Here is a 16,513-nt window from a genome sequence, read left to right on the forward strand (position 1 = left end):
AAAATAAACATATCCAGGTGTTAGAATGGCCAAGTCAAAGTCCAGACCTGAATCCAATCGAGAATCTGTGGAAAGAACTGAAAACTGCTGTTCACAAATGCTCTCCATCCAACCTCACTGAGCTCGAGCTGTTTTGCAAGGAGGAATGGGAAAAAAATTCAGTCTCTCGATGCGCAAAACTGATAGAGACATACCCCAAGCGACTTACAGCTGTAATTGCAGCAAAAGGTGGCGCTACAAAGTATTAACTTAAGGGGGCTGAATAATTTTGCACGCCCAATTTTTCCGTTTTTGATTTGTTAAAAAAGTTTGCAATATCCAATAAATGTCGTTCCACTTCATGATTGTGTCCCACTTGTTGTTGATTCTTCACAAAAAAACACAGTTTTATATCTTTATGTTTGAAGCCTGAAATGTGTCAAAAGGTCGCAAAGTTCAAGGGGGCCGAATACTTTCGCAAGGCACTGTATATTTCCAGGCTTGGAGAGATGGAAGGAAGTAGGTTACGAGTTTGAATCTGATGCAGACATCAACAACAAGAGAGGCGGTGCGTCAAGGAAGATTGGGGTCAAGTACAAACAGAATTAGCTGTACTCCAGTAGCACTGGAGGTGAATTGGAAGAGAATAAGGATGAATTACCTGAGGTTGCAGGAGTAGTGAAGATCTTGGAGCTCATGATGAAGATGACTGGTCCAGTAGGAGAGACGTTTTGGGAGAAAGTGGACCCCTTCTTTTTGGCTGACCCAGGTGGGTACTGTTGAATCGTTGAAAGTAACCTGAAGTGGACTTGTGAAGATTTTTTTGTGTTTCTTCCTCCCAGAGGGAGTGGTCGCTCCGCATCACATAAATGGGGACAAGACCTGTTATTTGCTTTGCTGTCAAGAATAGAACACCTTTGAAAGGAGTGTTTACTGGGGTAGTGGTAAGGTTGGTGGTGGATCAACTGAAGTTGAAGATTCCTGGTGTCTGTATGGTGCGACACAGACCCGGTGGCGAAGGTGGTAGAACAGAAGAGTCACTGTCTGTCTTTTTTAGTTTTAATGCTGAGTCATTACACGACAAAGTCATTTTAATATATATATATATATCAGTTATCCCGTAAGAGCTTTTGTGCCGAATCCATTACGGTGTTTTAGGTGCCAAGCTTATGGACAGGTTGCAGCAGTATGTAGGAGGGAGATTCCTAGATGTGAGAAGTGTGCAGGAGGGCAAGGGACAAAGGAATGTGTAGTATCGGTGAAATAAGTGGTATGTGTTAACTGTAGGGGTGCCTATGTTGCTGGGGATCAGAAGTGGCTGGTGCGAGAGAGACAGGTTGAGGTTGCCAGGGTCAGAGTTTTACAGAAAGTGTTGTATTCTGAGGCAATGAAGAAAGTAGAGGAAGATGGGTCAAGGGTGAGGGATCCTAAGAGGCTCTTGGTGAGTAGTAGACTTTTGTCAGTACAGAGTGATAGGCCTACAAATTAAAAGTGCTTCAGTAAGGTTGGCTTTTTAGTGTTTTATTACCATGGTTATCAACTTTACTGCAGGAATGGAACGTAAGTCACAGAAAATAGGTGTTGTGGTGGCAGCTGCAGAGAAGTACAGTACGTGGGATGACAAGATTTTACAGCAGAAGAGTTACAGGGTGTGTTGAATGATAGTGTCCCACTCTCCCAGACTGTCATCCTGGTGTAGGATCGGGTCAAAATAGTGGAATGGGGTCGTGGGTTTTAATGAGTGTAGGGTTAGTTGGCAGGGTACTTTTTTCCTTTCCCCTTTTCCATTTTTGTATCACAAAGTATAATGGATTCATGCTCCAGTCCAGTTGGTGGCGGTAATGCACCAATAATATTGGATGCCAACCGCCATTAAACCCCACCGAAGAAGATTATTCGGGGCGCGGCATAGTTACATTATGTAGCATTAATGTAATGTAACGTTATCTAATTTGTTTCCTTCGCTATTTAGCTACAGTAATATCTTAACGTTGTGTGTTTCAAGCTACATATTTGACATTTAGCAATCTAGATAGCTATTAGATAGGCTAACTAACTAACTTATATGTAATGTACGTCTGTTGCTTTATCTAGCTAGCTAACATGCATTCTCCATAACAATTCGTTTTTAACTTCCAGTGCTGTCCAGTCGTTCCGCATCTCTTCTGGAATGGATTATGGGAAGAAGAGGGTTGTGGCGTTGGTGGATATGGACTGTTTCTACGTGCAAGTGGAACAGAGGCTGAACCCAGCGCTGAAAAACACACCGTGTGTGGTCGCACAGTACAAGACATGGAAGGGAGGCGGGTGAGTCACCGACACAGAGTCTCCTTCCCAAGGTCAATGGGATTGAGAGCGGCGTAGTTAGCATACTCACGTCAATCCAGAATAAAAACATGTAGACCTAGGGGCAATGGGACAGTGGGAGTGACTCGTAGGTGTTTCGCCCTTACCCCATGTTTCTTAGTTGTATGGGTCAGGCTGGCTAAGGTTTAACTTCAGTGTCCATTATAATGTAATGGAGAGTGTCAGTGGAGTTAAACATTAGTTCAGGCTGGTCCTGATTTGTGATGCATACCTACGTCGCCTGGTTCTCAGCTCTGCAAAACGTTTGTCTCTCCCATACATTACAGTTTTTTGTTGCATGGACTGTTCAGAATATCATAGTCAAGTCATGTTCTCACACTTTATCTTTACCCAGTATCATAGCTGTGAGCTATGAGGCCAGGGCCCATGGTGTCACCAGGAACATGTGGGCAGACGATGCCAAGAAACTGTGCCCAGATCTCCAGGTTGCAAGGGTCAGAGAGTCACATGGGAAGGCAGACCTCACCCAGTAAGTGTCTATTATACAATATTTTAAATGACTTCGGTGACTAAGTGAATCCCCAGGAACCCCTTCGGAAAGCCTGCAGTGCTAACCAGCTAACTGTCACCCCCTGTGTAGTTACCGGGAGGCGAGTGTACAGGTGTTTGAGGTGATGTCACGCTTCGCTGTGCTCGAGAGGGCCAGTATTGACGAGGCCTACATGGACCTGACTGCTGCAATAGAGCAGAGATTGAAAAGCATGACTGACCAGCAGGTAGACCCTCAGCTCCTGAAGACCAGCCACGTCCAGGGCTACCCACGGGCTCCTCTTGACCAGGAAGAGGCAGCACAGGACACCACAACTGATAAAGGTGGGTTTTAAACCGCGGTCGTCATTGGGTTAGTTTACCCCAAGAACTCTCAATGAGTGTTGAGTTTTAGCATTTCAGAAAAATATTTAGGCCTATCTCTTTTAGTGCTGTGTTCTCATTTTATATATGTGGTATCTTGATATCCTGTATCTGTCCACATCCCTGGGTTTTCTAATCAAAGACCATGTCAGTGCAGACTTTCAAATAAAACATGTCAATTACATTTTATCGGTTGCGTACACATATTTAGCAGATGTTCCTAAATCCAACAGTGCAGGAATACCCAACAATACAATCATCACTGAATGCCCAACAATACAATCAGCACTGAATGCCCAACAATACAATCAGCACTGAATGCTGATTGGCTGAAAGCTGTGGTATATGAGACCATATTCTTTTTACTGTTCTAATTACATTTGTAACCAGTTTATAATAGCAATAAGGCACCTCGGGGGTTTGTGTTATATGGCCAATATATCACGGCTAAGGGCTGTATTCAGGCATTCCACGTTGCGTTGTGCATTAGAACAGCCCTTAGCCTTGTTATATTGGCCATACACCACACCCCCTCGGGCCTTACTGCTTAAATATAGTTTCAAACGACACACAGGTCTCTGTAATAATGGCTGGGTGTGGCTTGATTTCATTGATTAATTTGCAGATATAAATACAACATATAAAAAGCATAGATGGGAAACATATGATCATAGATATAATTTGGCTACATACAAGGGTCTTTAAATGACAGATTCAGGCAGCCTCTCATTTAACAATAAATTATCAAGGTTACCCCCTCTCCTAGGGAGGGTGACCGTTTTCGATGCCGATATAATGAAGGGACGAAATAGTGGTTCGCTTCCAAAAAGTTGGCCGCAACTGGGTACGTCGAGTTTTTGCACCAAATGGTTCTGCGATGCTCCGGGATTCATACTTTTAATTTGCATTTTACCCACATAATTTGTTTACCACAAGGACAAGTTATAAGATTAGTGGAGCATGTAATAACACCTTTTAATTGGGATCTGTTTCCAAGTTTGAAGGATCTACATTTGTACATGCTGTTGCATTGACCGCAGCCATTACACTTGTAGTTTCCATCCAGTAGAGGTGCAAATGGATGTTGTGCGGGGCAATTTTGGGGTGGTAAATCAGAGTTTACCCATTGATCTCTAAGATTTCTGCCCCGTGAGAATACTACCAAGGGAGGGTCCGAAAACACATTACCGATACTATCATCAGATCTTAGAATGTGCCAATTCTAATGTGCAATTTGAATAGTGCGTAGTAAGAACGCAATAATGATTATTTTTGCTAGACTGTCCTTGAAAGAGATCATGTCTTGATTTGTTTTGGATTGGATTGTCTCAATGGCAGTATAAATCTGACCATTTTTGTACCCCCTTTGCTTGAATTTTATCTCAGGCATATGATTATTTTGATTCGACAGAATTGGCTGTAGGGCAAATTTATTTTTCAAGGGAAGCGGGTGACAGCTATCAGCCCTCAACAAACTGTTACGATCAGTAGGCTTCCTGTAAAAATCTGTGTATATTACATTATCCTCACACAAAATCAAAAGATCAAGGAAACTGATTTGACGTGTTTCAGATTGCATAGTAAATCTCAGGTGCTCAGAACAAGAGTTAAGAAAAGCCTGGAGCTGTTTTGCATCACCCCTCCATTGAACAAAAATATCATCAATGTACCGTTTCCAAATAATAATGTTAGGCAAGGAAACATTTGAGAGGATTGAGAATTGACTGTTTCTCCATGTAACCCATGTACAAATTAGCATAGTTAGGAGCCATAGGGGATCCCATAGCAGTATCCTTCATCTGGATAAAGAAATCCTTTAGAAACATGAAATAGTTGTTGTGTGTGTACTATTTCACCCAATGTTATAATGCATGCACTGGAAGGTTCATTAGGGTCACGTTGCAGAAGAAAATGTTCCATAGCTTCAATACCGCCCTCGTGTGGAATATTCGTGTATAACGACTCGACATCAGAAGTCATTTACAAAGTATTCTCAGGGAGAGGATCAAGAGATTCAATGATAGAGATCATACTGCTGGTGTCCTTTACAAAGGAGGGGAGCTGTTCTGTGAGTGGTCTGATAAAAAAAAAGCTACAATAGGGCACCCAGTAGGTTTTGTAACATTATTGTGTAATTTCGGCAAAGTATAGAAAGTGGCAATTTTAGGGAGTTGAATAGCCAAAAAGTTGTTATTTTTTGGTGATTAGACCAGAACTTAAATACCCATCTAGGACAGTAAAGATGGTATTCTGACATTGGGAAGTGGGGTCACTTCTGAGTTTCTTGGATAAGGTGTTGTCAAGCAGTTGTCTGACACTCATTTACATAAACTGTCCTATCCATGATTACTACCGACCCACCCTTATCAGCAGGGTGGGTAAGGACTGACGTACCAGACTAAGTCAAGCAACGCTTGTTTTTCATCCTTACGTAAATTATGGAAAGATATGTACTTGTTCTCAAAGAGATTCCCAACATCTTTTTTCAACGAGTCTGCAGTATGTTTCAATAGAGTGATTGCGGTTGGCTGGAGGTACAAAATAACTCTTACTTCTAAAAGGAGTCGGAGTGTGTGCAGGCGAGGTCACCTGTTAAATCCACTTCAATCAGTGTAGGTGAAGCGGAGGAGACAAGTTTATAAAGGAGTTTTAAGCCTTGAGACATGGATTGTGTATGTTTGCCATTTCAGCGAATTAATTGGCAACACGGAATTGTTAAGTGCCTTTGAGCGGGGTATGGCAGTATAGGCCAGGCGCACCGGTTTGTGTCAAGAACTGCAACCCTGCTGGGTTTTTCATGCTGAACAGTTTCCCGTGTGTATCAAGAATGGTCCTCCACCCAAAGGACACCCAGCCTTGGAGTCAACATGGGCCAGCATTCCTGCTTTCGACTCCTTGTCGAGTCCATGCCCTGACCAATTGAGGATGTTCTGAGGACAAAAGGGAGTGACACTCAATATTAGGAAGGTGTTCTTAATATTTTGTGCACTCAGTGTATATGATGGTGTATATAGACATTATGGGCAGTATATGAATAGAAAGGGGGTGTACAGCAGTAGTTATATAGGATAGGCCTTGACTAGCATAAAGTATAGACATATGAAGTGGGTAAAACAGTATGTTAACATGGTGCTCCTCTCCATGTTTTTCCCCAGAAGAGCGAAGGTCCAGTGGCCTGCAGCAGTGGCTGTCCTCTGTGTCAGGCGGCTCTGGCTGTGCAGAGCTGCAGTTGGCTCTGGGGGCTGTGATCGTCGAGGAGATGAGGGCTGCAGTGGAGCAGCACACAGGCTACCGCTGCTCGGCAGGGATATCCCACAACAAGGTCAGTACTCTCTTCCCCCTCTCAACACAACCAGTGTGTTCTACCTCTTTCTGTCAAAAGTTCTACTAGCTTTCTTTACTTGTGTCCTTTCTGTCATGATCACTGAATCCTGGCAGAACACAACTGGTCGTAGCAACATGGTGGAAACTTGGCCAGTCCTTTCAGCTGTCAGTTCTAGGCCAGTCTGTTTATTTATCATGTCTCCTCAGGTGCTGGCTAAACTAGCCTGTGGTCTGAACAAACCCAACCGCCAGACACTCCTGCCATTAGGCTCTGTTCCAGAGCTCTTCAACTCACTTCCCATTGGCAAAATGTGAGTGTACTGCTAGTTAAAACTAACCGTGTGCTGTAACTGAGAGAAAATTAAGAGAATTGACACAATTACACACATCCGTCAATATACATGCAACACGGTCTTTCCTGGACTACAGGACCATCAGACTATGCAGATGAATACAGAATCAACTTTACAGACTCAGACATAGACTGATCCGGTCCTGTTGTTCCTCTCTCCAGCCGAAACCTGGGGGGTAAGCTGGGGGCGTCCATCACAGAGACCCTGGAGGTAGAGAACATGGGGGATCTAACCCGCTTCTCTCAGGCCCAGCTGGGACAGCACTTTGGAGACAAGACTGGGTAAACAACACACACTTCCTTCATGTCATGAAGTATATAAACCACTCTTCCTCAATGAACCACACTTATGTAATACTGTGGATAATTTAAAGTTATTAGCTAAAATTGTAATATTGGAATCTGGTGTTGTAAAAGTAACTATCCTCTTAAACAATGTTATACTATTTGGTGCCAGTGGTGGCTAATGTACAGTGCCTTCGGAAAGTATTCAGACCCCTTGACTTTTCAACATTTTGTTATGATACAGCCTTATTCTAAAATGTATTAAATATTTTTTCATCAATATACACACAATACCCCATAATGACAAAGCAAAAACAGTGTTAGACATTTTTGCTCATTTAAAAAAAAAAACCTGAAATATTATATTTACATAAGTATTCTGACCCTTTACTCTGTGCTTTGTTGAATCAAATCACATTTTATTGGTCACGTGAACATGGTTCTCAGATGTTTATGTGAGTGTAGCAAAATGCTTGTGCTTCTAGTTCCGACAGTGCAGTAATATCTAACAAGTAATCTAACAATTTCACAACTACTACCTTATACACACAAGTGTAAAGAGATGAATAAGAATATGTACATATAAATATATGGATGAGCAATGGCTGTGCGGCATAGGCAAGATTATTAATTATTAAAGTGGCCAGAGATTTGAGTCTGTATGTCGGCAGCAGCCACTCAATGTTAGTGATGGCTGTTTAACAGTCTAATGGCCTTGAGATAGAAGCTGTTTTTCAGTCTCTCTCGGTCCCAGCTTTGATGCATCTGTACTGAACTCGCCTTCTGCATGATAGCGGGGTGAACAGGCAGTGGCGCGGGTGGTTGTTGTCCTTGATGATCTTTTTGGCCTTAGTGTGACATCGGCTGATGTAGGTGTCCTGGAGGGCAGGTAGTTTCCGCTACCTGCCCTCCAGGTATTTTCAGGTCTCTCCAGAGATGTTCAATCAGGTTCAAGTCCGGGCTCTGGCTGGGCCAATCAAGGACATTCAGTGACTTGTCCCAAAGCCACTCTTGCGTTGTCTTGGGGTTGTAGCTTAGGGTTGTTGTCTTGTTGGAAGGTGAACCTTCGCCCAAGTCTGAGGACCTGAGCACTCTGGAGCAGGTTTTCATCAAGGATATCTCTGTACTTTGCTCTGTTCATCTTTGCCTCAATCCTGACTCATCTCCCAGTCCCTGTCGCTGAAAAACATCCCCACCGCATGATGCTGCCACTACCATGCTTCACCGTAGGGATGTATTCAGACCCTTTGCTATACATGTTTCCTCCAGATGTGATGCTTGGCATTCAGGCTAAAGAGTTCAATCTTGGTTTCATCAGACCAGAGAATGTTGTTTCTAATGGTCTGAGAGTCTTTAGGTGCCTTTTGGCAAACTCCAAGCAGGCTGTTATTGTGCCTTTTACTGAGGAGTGGCTTCCATCTGGCCACTCTACCATAACGGCCTGATTTGATGGAGTGTTGCAGAGATGTTTGTCCTTCTGGAAGGTTCTCCCATCTCCACAGAATAACTCTAGAGCTCTGTCAGTGACCATCAGGTTCTTGGTCACCTCCCTGACCAAGCCCCTTTTCCGATTGCTCAGTTTGGCTGGGTGGCCAGCTTTAGGAAGAGTCTTTGTGGTTCCAAACTTCTTCCATTTAAGAATGATGGAGGCCACTGTGTTCTTGGGGACCTTCAATGTTGCAGAAATGTTTTGGTACCCTTCCCTAGATCTGTGCCTCGGCATAATCCTGTCTTGGAGCTCTACAGACAATTCCTTTGGCCTCATGGCTTGGTTTTTGCTCTAACATGCACTGTCAACTGTGGGACCTTTATATAGACAAGTGTGTACCTTTCCAAATCATGTCCAATCAATTGAATTTACCACAGGTGGACTCCAATCAAGTTGTAGAAACATCTCAAGGATGATCAATGGAAACAGGATGCACCTAAGCAAAGGGTTCCAATTTCATAGCAAAGGGTCTGAATACTTACATAAATTAGATGTCTTTTTATTCTAAAAACCTGTTTTCGCTTTGTCATTATGGGGTATTGTGTGTAGATTGCTGAGGATGTTTAAAAAAAAAATCAATTTTAGAATAAGGCTGTAATGTAACACTGTGTAAAAAGTCAAGGGGTCTGAATACTTTCCCAGGGCACTGTAGTTCCCATATTGATATAAATAAATATTGCTCTCTTCAGCCAGTGGCTGTATGACATGTGTCGGGGGATTGACTTTGAGGCAGTGAAGCCCAGACAACTCCCTAAATCCATCGGCTGCAGCAAGAACTTCCCTGGGAAGACATCTCTCACTACCAGAGAGCAGGTACTTGGCTATATTCATGCCCCCTCTCCATCTGTTCTTCTGTCTGCCTCTGGTGCATCTCAGTAGATTATGGCCAGTCTCCCGTGTTGATTCCTGTTGAGCTCTGTTCTCTTCTATGTCTATTGATGTCTGAATAAAATACTCTTGTCTTATCTCTGCAGGTGCAGCACTGGCTCTATCAGCTGGCTCTGGAGCTGGAGGAGAGACTGACCAAGGACAGAGAGCTGGTGAGGGACTTCATCTCACCATCTTCTGTTTGTCTCATCCCTCCCCGTCTGGTCACACCCTCATGAGACTGAGGGACGGAAGGATAATCTACAGTTGAAGTTGGAAGTTTACATACACCTTAGCCAAATATATTTAAACTCAGTTTTTCACAATTCCTGGCATTTAGTCCTAGTAAAAATTCCCTGTCTTAGGTCAGTTAGGATCACCACTTTTATTTTAAGAATGTGAAATTTCAGAATAATAGTAGTGATTTATTTCAGCTTTTATTTATTTCATCACATTCCCAGTGGGTCAGAAGTTTACATACACTCAATTAGTATTTGGTATCATTGCCTTCAAATTGTTTAACTTGGGTCAAATGTTTTGGGTAGCCTTCCACAAGCTTCCCACAATAAGTTGGGTGAATTTTGGCCGATTCCTCCTGACAGAGCTGATGTAGCTGAGTCAGTTTTGTTGGCCTCCTTGCTCATGCATGCTTTTTCAGTTCTGCACACAGATTTTCTACAGGATTGAGGTCAGGGCTTTGTGATGGCCACTCCAATACCTTGACTTTGTTGTCCTTAAGCCATTTTGCCACAACTTTGGAAGTATGCTTGGGGTCATTGTACATTTGGAAGACCCATTTGCGACCAAGCTTTAACTTTCTGACTGATGTCTTGAGATGTTGCTTCAATATATCCACATAATTTTCCTACCTCATGAAGCCATCTATTTTGTGAAGTGCACCAGTCCCTCCTGCAGCAAAGCACCCCCGCAAGATGTTTGCTTCCACCCCCGTGCTTCACGTTTGGGATGGTGTTTTTCGGCTTGCAAGCCTCCCCCTTTTTCCTCCAAACATAATGATGGTTATTATGGCCAAACAGTACTATTTTTGTCTCATCAGACTAGAGGACATTTCTCTAAAAAGTATGACCTTTGTCCCCATGTGCAGTTGCAAACCGTAGTCTGGCTTTTGTATTGTAGTTTTGGAGCAATGGCTTCTTCCTTGCTGAGCGGCCTTTCAGGTTATGTCGATATAGGACTCGTTTTACTGTGGATATAGATACTTTTGTACCTGTTTCCTTCAGCATCTTCACAAGGTCCTTTGCTGTTGTTCAGGGATTGATTTGCACTTTTCACCCCAAAGTACGTTCATCAATAGGGGACAGAACGTGTCTCCTTCCTGAGCGATATGATGGCTGTGTGGTCCCATGGTGTTTATACTTGCATACTATTGTTAGTACAGATGAACGTGGTACCTTCAGATGTTTGGAAATTGCTCCCAATGATGAACCAGACTTGTGGAGGTCTACAATTGTTTACCTGAGGTCTTGGCTGATTTCTTTAGATTTTCCCATGATGTCAAGCAAAGAGGCACTGAGTTTGAAGGTAGGCCTTGTAATACATCCACAGGTACATCTCCAATTGACTCAAATGATGTCAATTAGCCTATCAGAAGCTTCTAAAGCCATGACATGACTTTCTGTAATTTTCCAAGTTGTTTAAAGGCACAGTCAACTTAGTGTATGTAAACTTCTGACCCACTGGAATAGTGATGCAGTGAATTATAAGTGAAAAAAGTCTGTTACCAATTGTTGGAAAAATGACTTGGCATGCACAAAGTAGATATCCTAACTGACTTTTCAAAACTATAGTTTGTTAACAATACAATTGTGGAGTGGTTGAAAAACGAGTTTTAATGACTCCAAACCTGTATGTAAACTTCCGACTTCAATTGTACCTCCCCACCTGCATGCCTGTCACTCATTCTCTCTCCCTCTGTGTAGAATGGTCGTGTGGCTAAGCAGTTGACTGTCGGTGTAAGGCAGTTGTGTGATAAAAGGCACAGCAGTTTCTCTCGGTGCTGCTCGTTGGCACGCTACGACGCCACCAAGATCTCCTCGGACAGCTTCGCAATCCTCAAGAGTCTCAACACAGCAGGGAACCATCAGGCAGCATGGCAAGTTGCACAAATTAAGTCTGCCGTGACATATATATATATATGCAACCAACTCTAGACAGCATGGCAAATATAACACCATTGTTTGGAACACTACATATATAGCCACCCTGAAATCTTAATCTTCGGAGACGTTGATTTCCCATGGCTGTCTGTTTTCGAATGTATGCGTCTCACTTTCTCTTTCTGTATCTTTCTGTCCAGGACTCCTCCCCTCACCCTGCTCCACATTTCGGCTAGTAAATTTAGTGATTCACCCTCTGCCGGGGCCGGAGGAATCGCCAGCTTCCTGTCCAGTGATGTCACTTCCACCCAGGCCTCCACTCAATCTTGCTCTGGTTCAAAGGACTCCACCCCCAAGAGATCCGGCGCCATCCAGTCCTTCTTCCAAAGATCTGCAGAGAAACAGAGGAAGGAGGAAGAGGGAGAGGAAGAAGAGAATGATAGGGGCTATGGAACCTTTGTCCCGCCTTCCTCTTTTCCTGTGTCTTTTTCTGTAGTAGAGAGGAGTGTGTCTGAGAAAAAAACAACAACCTCAACTGTCTCTAGTACATCTTGTCACTCTTCTTCTGTTGTCAGTTCTTCAGCCAGCCCCCATACTGGCATCACTTCCTTCTTTCAGAGGAAGACACTTGGGAGAAACCAGCAGCCCGTAACCGCAGCCTCACACAGCGACAATCTCGCAACAGGCAGAACAAGATGTTCCACAGTAGGATATGATACAATAGGGAGTGTCCAACTTTTAACAGACACAGTTGGGTATGAAATAGCAGGAAGTTACACAGCTCCGGGAGCTGAAATATGTGACGATCAGACTGCGAACGTAAAAGGACAACACACTAAACATACTCAACTCACTAGTTCAAACCAAGCAGAGGACCAATCTCTGGGGTCTGGGGAGGGAACTTGTACTCTATCAGAGGAAAAACAGTCTGTGGGGTCAGACTTGCCCTACTATCCCCCTTCTGACCCGCCTCAGTGCCTGGCCAGTGTGGCCAAAGAGGACCTGCTGACCTGTGAGTGCTGTGGCCAGGACGTGCTGGCCTGGGAGATGCCTGAACATAATGACTACCACTTTGCCTTGGACCTACAGAACTCTTTCTCCTCTACAAGCACAACCACCAACACCTCTCTTCATTCCTCCTCTTTTTCCTCTGTTTCAACTGCCTTCTGCCCCCCTCTCAGGGCAGGCACCCTTCAGTTGTCCCGGGGGAAGACGCGGGCTAGGGGCCAGTCAACACCCCAGCCTAAACGGCCCCGCTCCCAAGGTGGTAGTACTGGTACGCTGGACTCCTTCTTCAAGAGGAACTGAGGACAACGTGGAGGAAAAGAAGAGACGGACCATGAAAGGAGGTAGAGAATCTACTGTGCTGGACTGGTTACTTTTGCTGATGCTATTTAAACTGACCAACAATATTCACTGCCAAAACTCACTGCCAAAACAATTAATGCGATTGTATGGTGAGATGCTGCTTTATTGTAATAGCAATTGTACAGAATAAATATTTTTACCTATAGAAAATGAACATATTTTATGATAGTTCTACAGATATTGGTAAAGCCATACTTTCCTGGAGGTCCTCTTTCAAGGCATATGCTGTCTGGAGAAGCTTGTATATTTCTGTGATCGTGTTTCCATTAAACATTGAAAATAGTGCTTGTGTTGTGGGCCTTTTTTATCAACCATGTGAAATGTGTTTTTGCCACTAGATGGTAGCATCACACATGACGAGCGCATGCAAAGTTAAGGCACTTAGTTTAATGCGCATTCAGCTTAGATACAGTATTTGTGTTCAAGGAAATTGTTTGCTTAGTTTTACCAATGCAAATCTAAGAGAAGGCCAACATGCAAAATGCCCCCATGTGCTATTGGGCTTTTGCTGTGATAACATTAAAGGTCAGCCAACAGACATTTGGCCCACCTTGTGAATAAACTAATGAGTCAGTGTAATCAGTAGAAACAGAGGCCTATTTTGCAGAAACTGGGCTGTAGTGTGACTATCTCCACAGCGGTTGAACACGTGCTCGTACTGAAGTGGTATTTTTTAAACTATTCCATATCAGATTATTTTCCTAATAGTTTCAAACAAAAGATAAGTGGAAACCTCATGTTGGGTTTACTTCCAGGTCATGGCAGAGTTAGGCTGGTGTGAGAGCTACAAAGAGGCCCTAAACGTATGACAATGATCTGGGAACTAACAGACTATAACTACTTTCATTTTGTGAATTTAACAATATAATTATGTGGATTTAACAATATCATTTAACAATGTAACACTGGAATGACAATTTCAATAAGATCTTAATACTGAGGTTCAATCTTAATGTCTGTTTTGTTATCTTTGACCTCAGTCCAGTCGTGGTTGCCTCTATGATGAGTTGCATTGCACCATTTCTGGGTGTTACATGCTTTTGTGTACATTCTCTCTACGTGAGGAATCAAGTGATCTCCCTTTCATAAAAGGGGTGTTTCAGTCTGACTCACAGTTTCCAGTGTCTTGCATCAGCTGAATAATAGAAAGGGAGGAGGCTAACAAAGGGGAGGAGTGAGAACTTCATGGACCCATTTATTATAGCTTTTCACCAGGACACCCTTCAGGTTAACAGCCTAACTACACCATTGAGGTGTAGAATCTATAGAAAACACAGACAAAAGTTAATGTAACTTTTTATGTGTACCATAATATACAAACTGGATCTATACATAAATATGTGGTACTCCACCCCACACAGAACAGCGCAAACTGGAAACATGCCTCACAAGTCCTCAACTGGCAGCTTCATTAAATAGTACCAGCAAAATACCAGTCTCAACGTCAAATGTGAAGAGGCGACTCCGGGATGCTGGCCTTCTAGGCAGAGTTACTCTGTGCAGTGGCTGTGTTCTTTTGCCCATCTTAATCTTAATTTTTATTGGCCAGTCTAAGATATGGCTTTTTCTTTGCAACTTTGTTGAAATAACGATATAATTCATGCCTCACGTTTGAAGATCTTCTGTTGGCACTCCAAAATGTCCCATAAACATCACAAATGGTCCTTTTGTTCAATAAATTCCTTCATTATATCCCAAAATGTCAATTTATTTGGTGCGTTTGATTCAGAAATACACCGGTTCCAACTCGCCCAACATTCCTACAAATTATCTTATAAGTTACCTGTAAACTTGGTGCAAATATTTCAAATAACGTTCCTAATCCAAACTTATGTATCCTAAAACGTAAATAATCGATACAATTTAAGACGGGATAAACTGTGTTCAATACCGGATGAAAACAAAGTGAAACGCATTCCAGGTCGTGCGCTCCAAAAGACTTGAGTCTCTTTGTGTGACACATGGAAAGGAAAGAAATACTTCATTTCTCAAAGGGAAAACATCAACCAATTTCTAAAGACTATTGAAATCTAGTGGAAGCCATAGGAACTGCAAGCATATTTCTATTAAAAAGGGATTACCATAGAAAACTAATGGAAAACACATTGAGCTCAAAAAACATGTTTCCCTGGATTAATTGTGCTCGGGATTTCGCCTGCCAAATCAGTTCTTTCATACAGACATTATTTAAACAGTTTTAGAAACTTCTGAGTGTTTTCTATCCAAATCTACTAATAATATGCATATCCTAGCTTCTGGGCCTGAGTTGCAGGCAGTTTACTTTGGGCACACTTTTCAACTGGACGTGAAAATACTGCCCCCTAGCCCAAAGAGGTTATAATGGTGCATCTGTAAATGTTTGTGAGGGTTTAAGGTGACAAGCCAAATTTCTTCAGCCTCCTGGGGTTGAAGGGGAGCTGTTGCGCCTTCTTCACCACACTGTCTTGTGAGTGGACAATTTCAGTGTATCCGTGATGTGTATGCAGGACCTTAAAACTTTCCACCTTCTCCACTGCTGTCCCGTTGATGTGGATAAGGGGGTGCTCCCTCTGCTGTTTCCTGTAGGCTGTCTCATCGTTGTTGGTAATCAAGCCGAATACTGTTGTGTCGTCTGCAAACTTTATGTTTGAGTTGGAGGCGTGCTTGGCCACGCAGTGATTTATACTTTAACTTTTGATACTTAAGTGTATTTTAGAAATTACATTTATTTTGATACTTAAGTATATTTAAAACCAAATACTTTTAGACTTTTACTCAAGTAGTATTTTACTGGCTGACTTTCACTTTATTAACCTTTTATTAAGGTATCTATACTTTTACTCAAGCATGACAATTGGGTACTTTTTCCACCACTGTCGTTTGTATATGTGTCACTCTCTTTCCTTATCTTTCTATCCAGGACTCCTCCCCTCACCCTGCTCCACATTTCAGCCAGTAAATTGAATGACGCACCCTCTGCCGGGGCCGGGGGAATCGCCAGGCTTCCTGTCCAGTGATGTCAATTCCAACCAGGCCCCCACTTAGTCACGCTCTGGTTCAAAGGACTCCACCTCCAAGGGATCCAGCGCCATCCAGTCCTTCTTCTGAAGAGCTACAGAGAAAGGGAGGAAGAGGAGGGAGATGAAGAAAATGATAGGGACAGTGGAACCTTTCTCCCACCTTCCTCTTTTCCTGTCTTTCTCTGTAGTAGAGAGGTGTGTGTCTGAGAATGAAACCCCAACCTCAACTGTATCTAGTACATCTTGTCACTCTTCTTCTGTTGTCAGTTCATCAGCCAGCCCCCATACTGGCATGTTCTCCATCTTTCAGGAAGACTCGAGAGAAACCAGCAGCCCGTACCCTTAGCCTCATACATCAACCGCCTTGCAACGGGCAGAACAAGATGTTAAACAGCGGGATATGATACAATAGGAAGTGTCCGAATAAAACAACTTTCTTTCAGTTGAACTATTCCCATACACTAGAATGACAATTTCAATGGGGTCTTAATACTGAGGTTTAATCTTAATGTCT

At 43.0% G+C, this 16,513-nt stretch overlaps 1 protein-coding gene across 2 annotated transcripts; it reads left to right on the plus strand.

The window, feature by feature from the left end:
* The first annotated feature begins 1,809 nt into the window (after window positions 1-1,809).
* Window positions 1,810-13,284, plus strand: polh (polymerase (DNA directed), eta). Of its 2 annotated transcripts, XM_020481787.2 has the most exons (11): window positions 1,810-1,911; window positions 2,119-2,286; window positions 2,681-2,815; window positions 2,927-3,159; window positions 6,354-6,520; window positions 6,730-6,833; window positions 7,037-7,156; window positions 9,338-9,461; window positions 9,623-9,688; window positions 11,456-11,628; window positions 11,833-13,284. In XM_020481787.2, exons 2-11 carry the CDS (start codon window positions 2,150-2,152, stop codon window positions 12,938-12,940), a joined length of 2,367 nt encoding a protein of 788 aa, XP_020337376.1. In that variant the 5' UTR covers window positions 1,810-1,911; window positions 2,119-2,149; the 3' UTR covers window positions 12,941-13,284. The 2 variants fall into 2 exon arrangements, with proteins under 2 accessions (XP_020337376.1, XP_020337377.1); XM_020481788.2 differs by having other exon boundaries at window positions 1,861-2,286.
* Window positions 13,285-16,513: the final 3,229 nt, after the last annotated feature.

This window comes from Oncorhynchus kisutch, linkage group LG4, assembly GCF_002021735.2.
Source record: "Oncorhynchus kisutch isolate 150728-3 linkage group LG4, Okis_V2, whole genome shotgun sequence".
NCBI classification, from domain to species: domain Eukaryota; kingdom Metazoa; phylum Chordata; class Actinopteri; order Salmoniformes; family Salmonidae; genus Oncorhynchus; species Oncorhynchus kisutch.

Coding starts and splice junctions, on each gene's coding strand:
- polh (XM_020481787.2), top strand. CDS start 2,150: ATGGATTATGGGAAGAAGAGGGTTGTGGCGTTGGTGGATATGGACTGT. Junction 2,816..2,926: donor GGGAAGGCAGACCTCACCCA/GTAAGTGTCTAT, acceptor CCCCCTGTGTAG/TTACCGGGAGGCGAGTGTAC. Junction 11,629..11,832: donor GGGAACCATCAGGCAGCATG/GCAAGTTGCACA, acceptor CTTTCTGTCCAG/GACTCCTCCCCTCACCCTGC.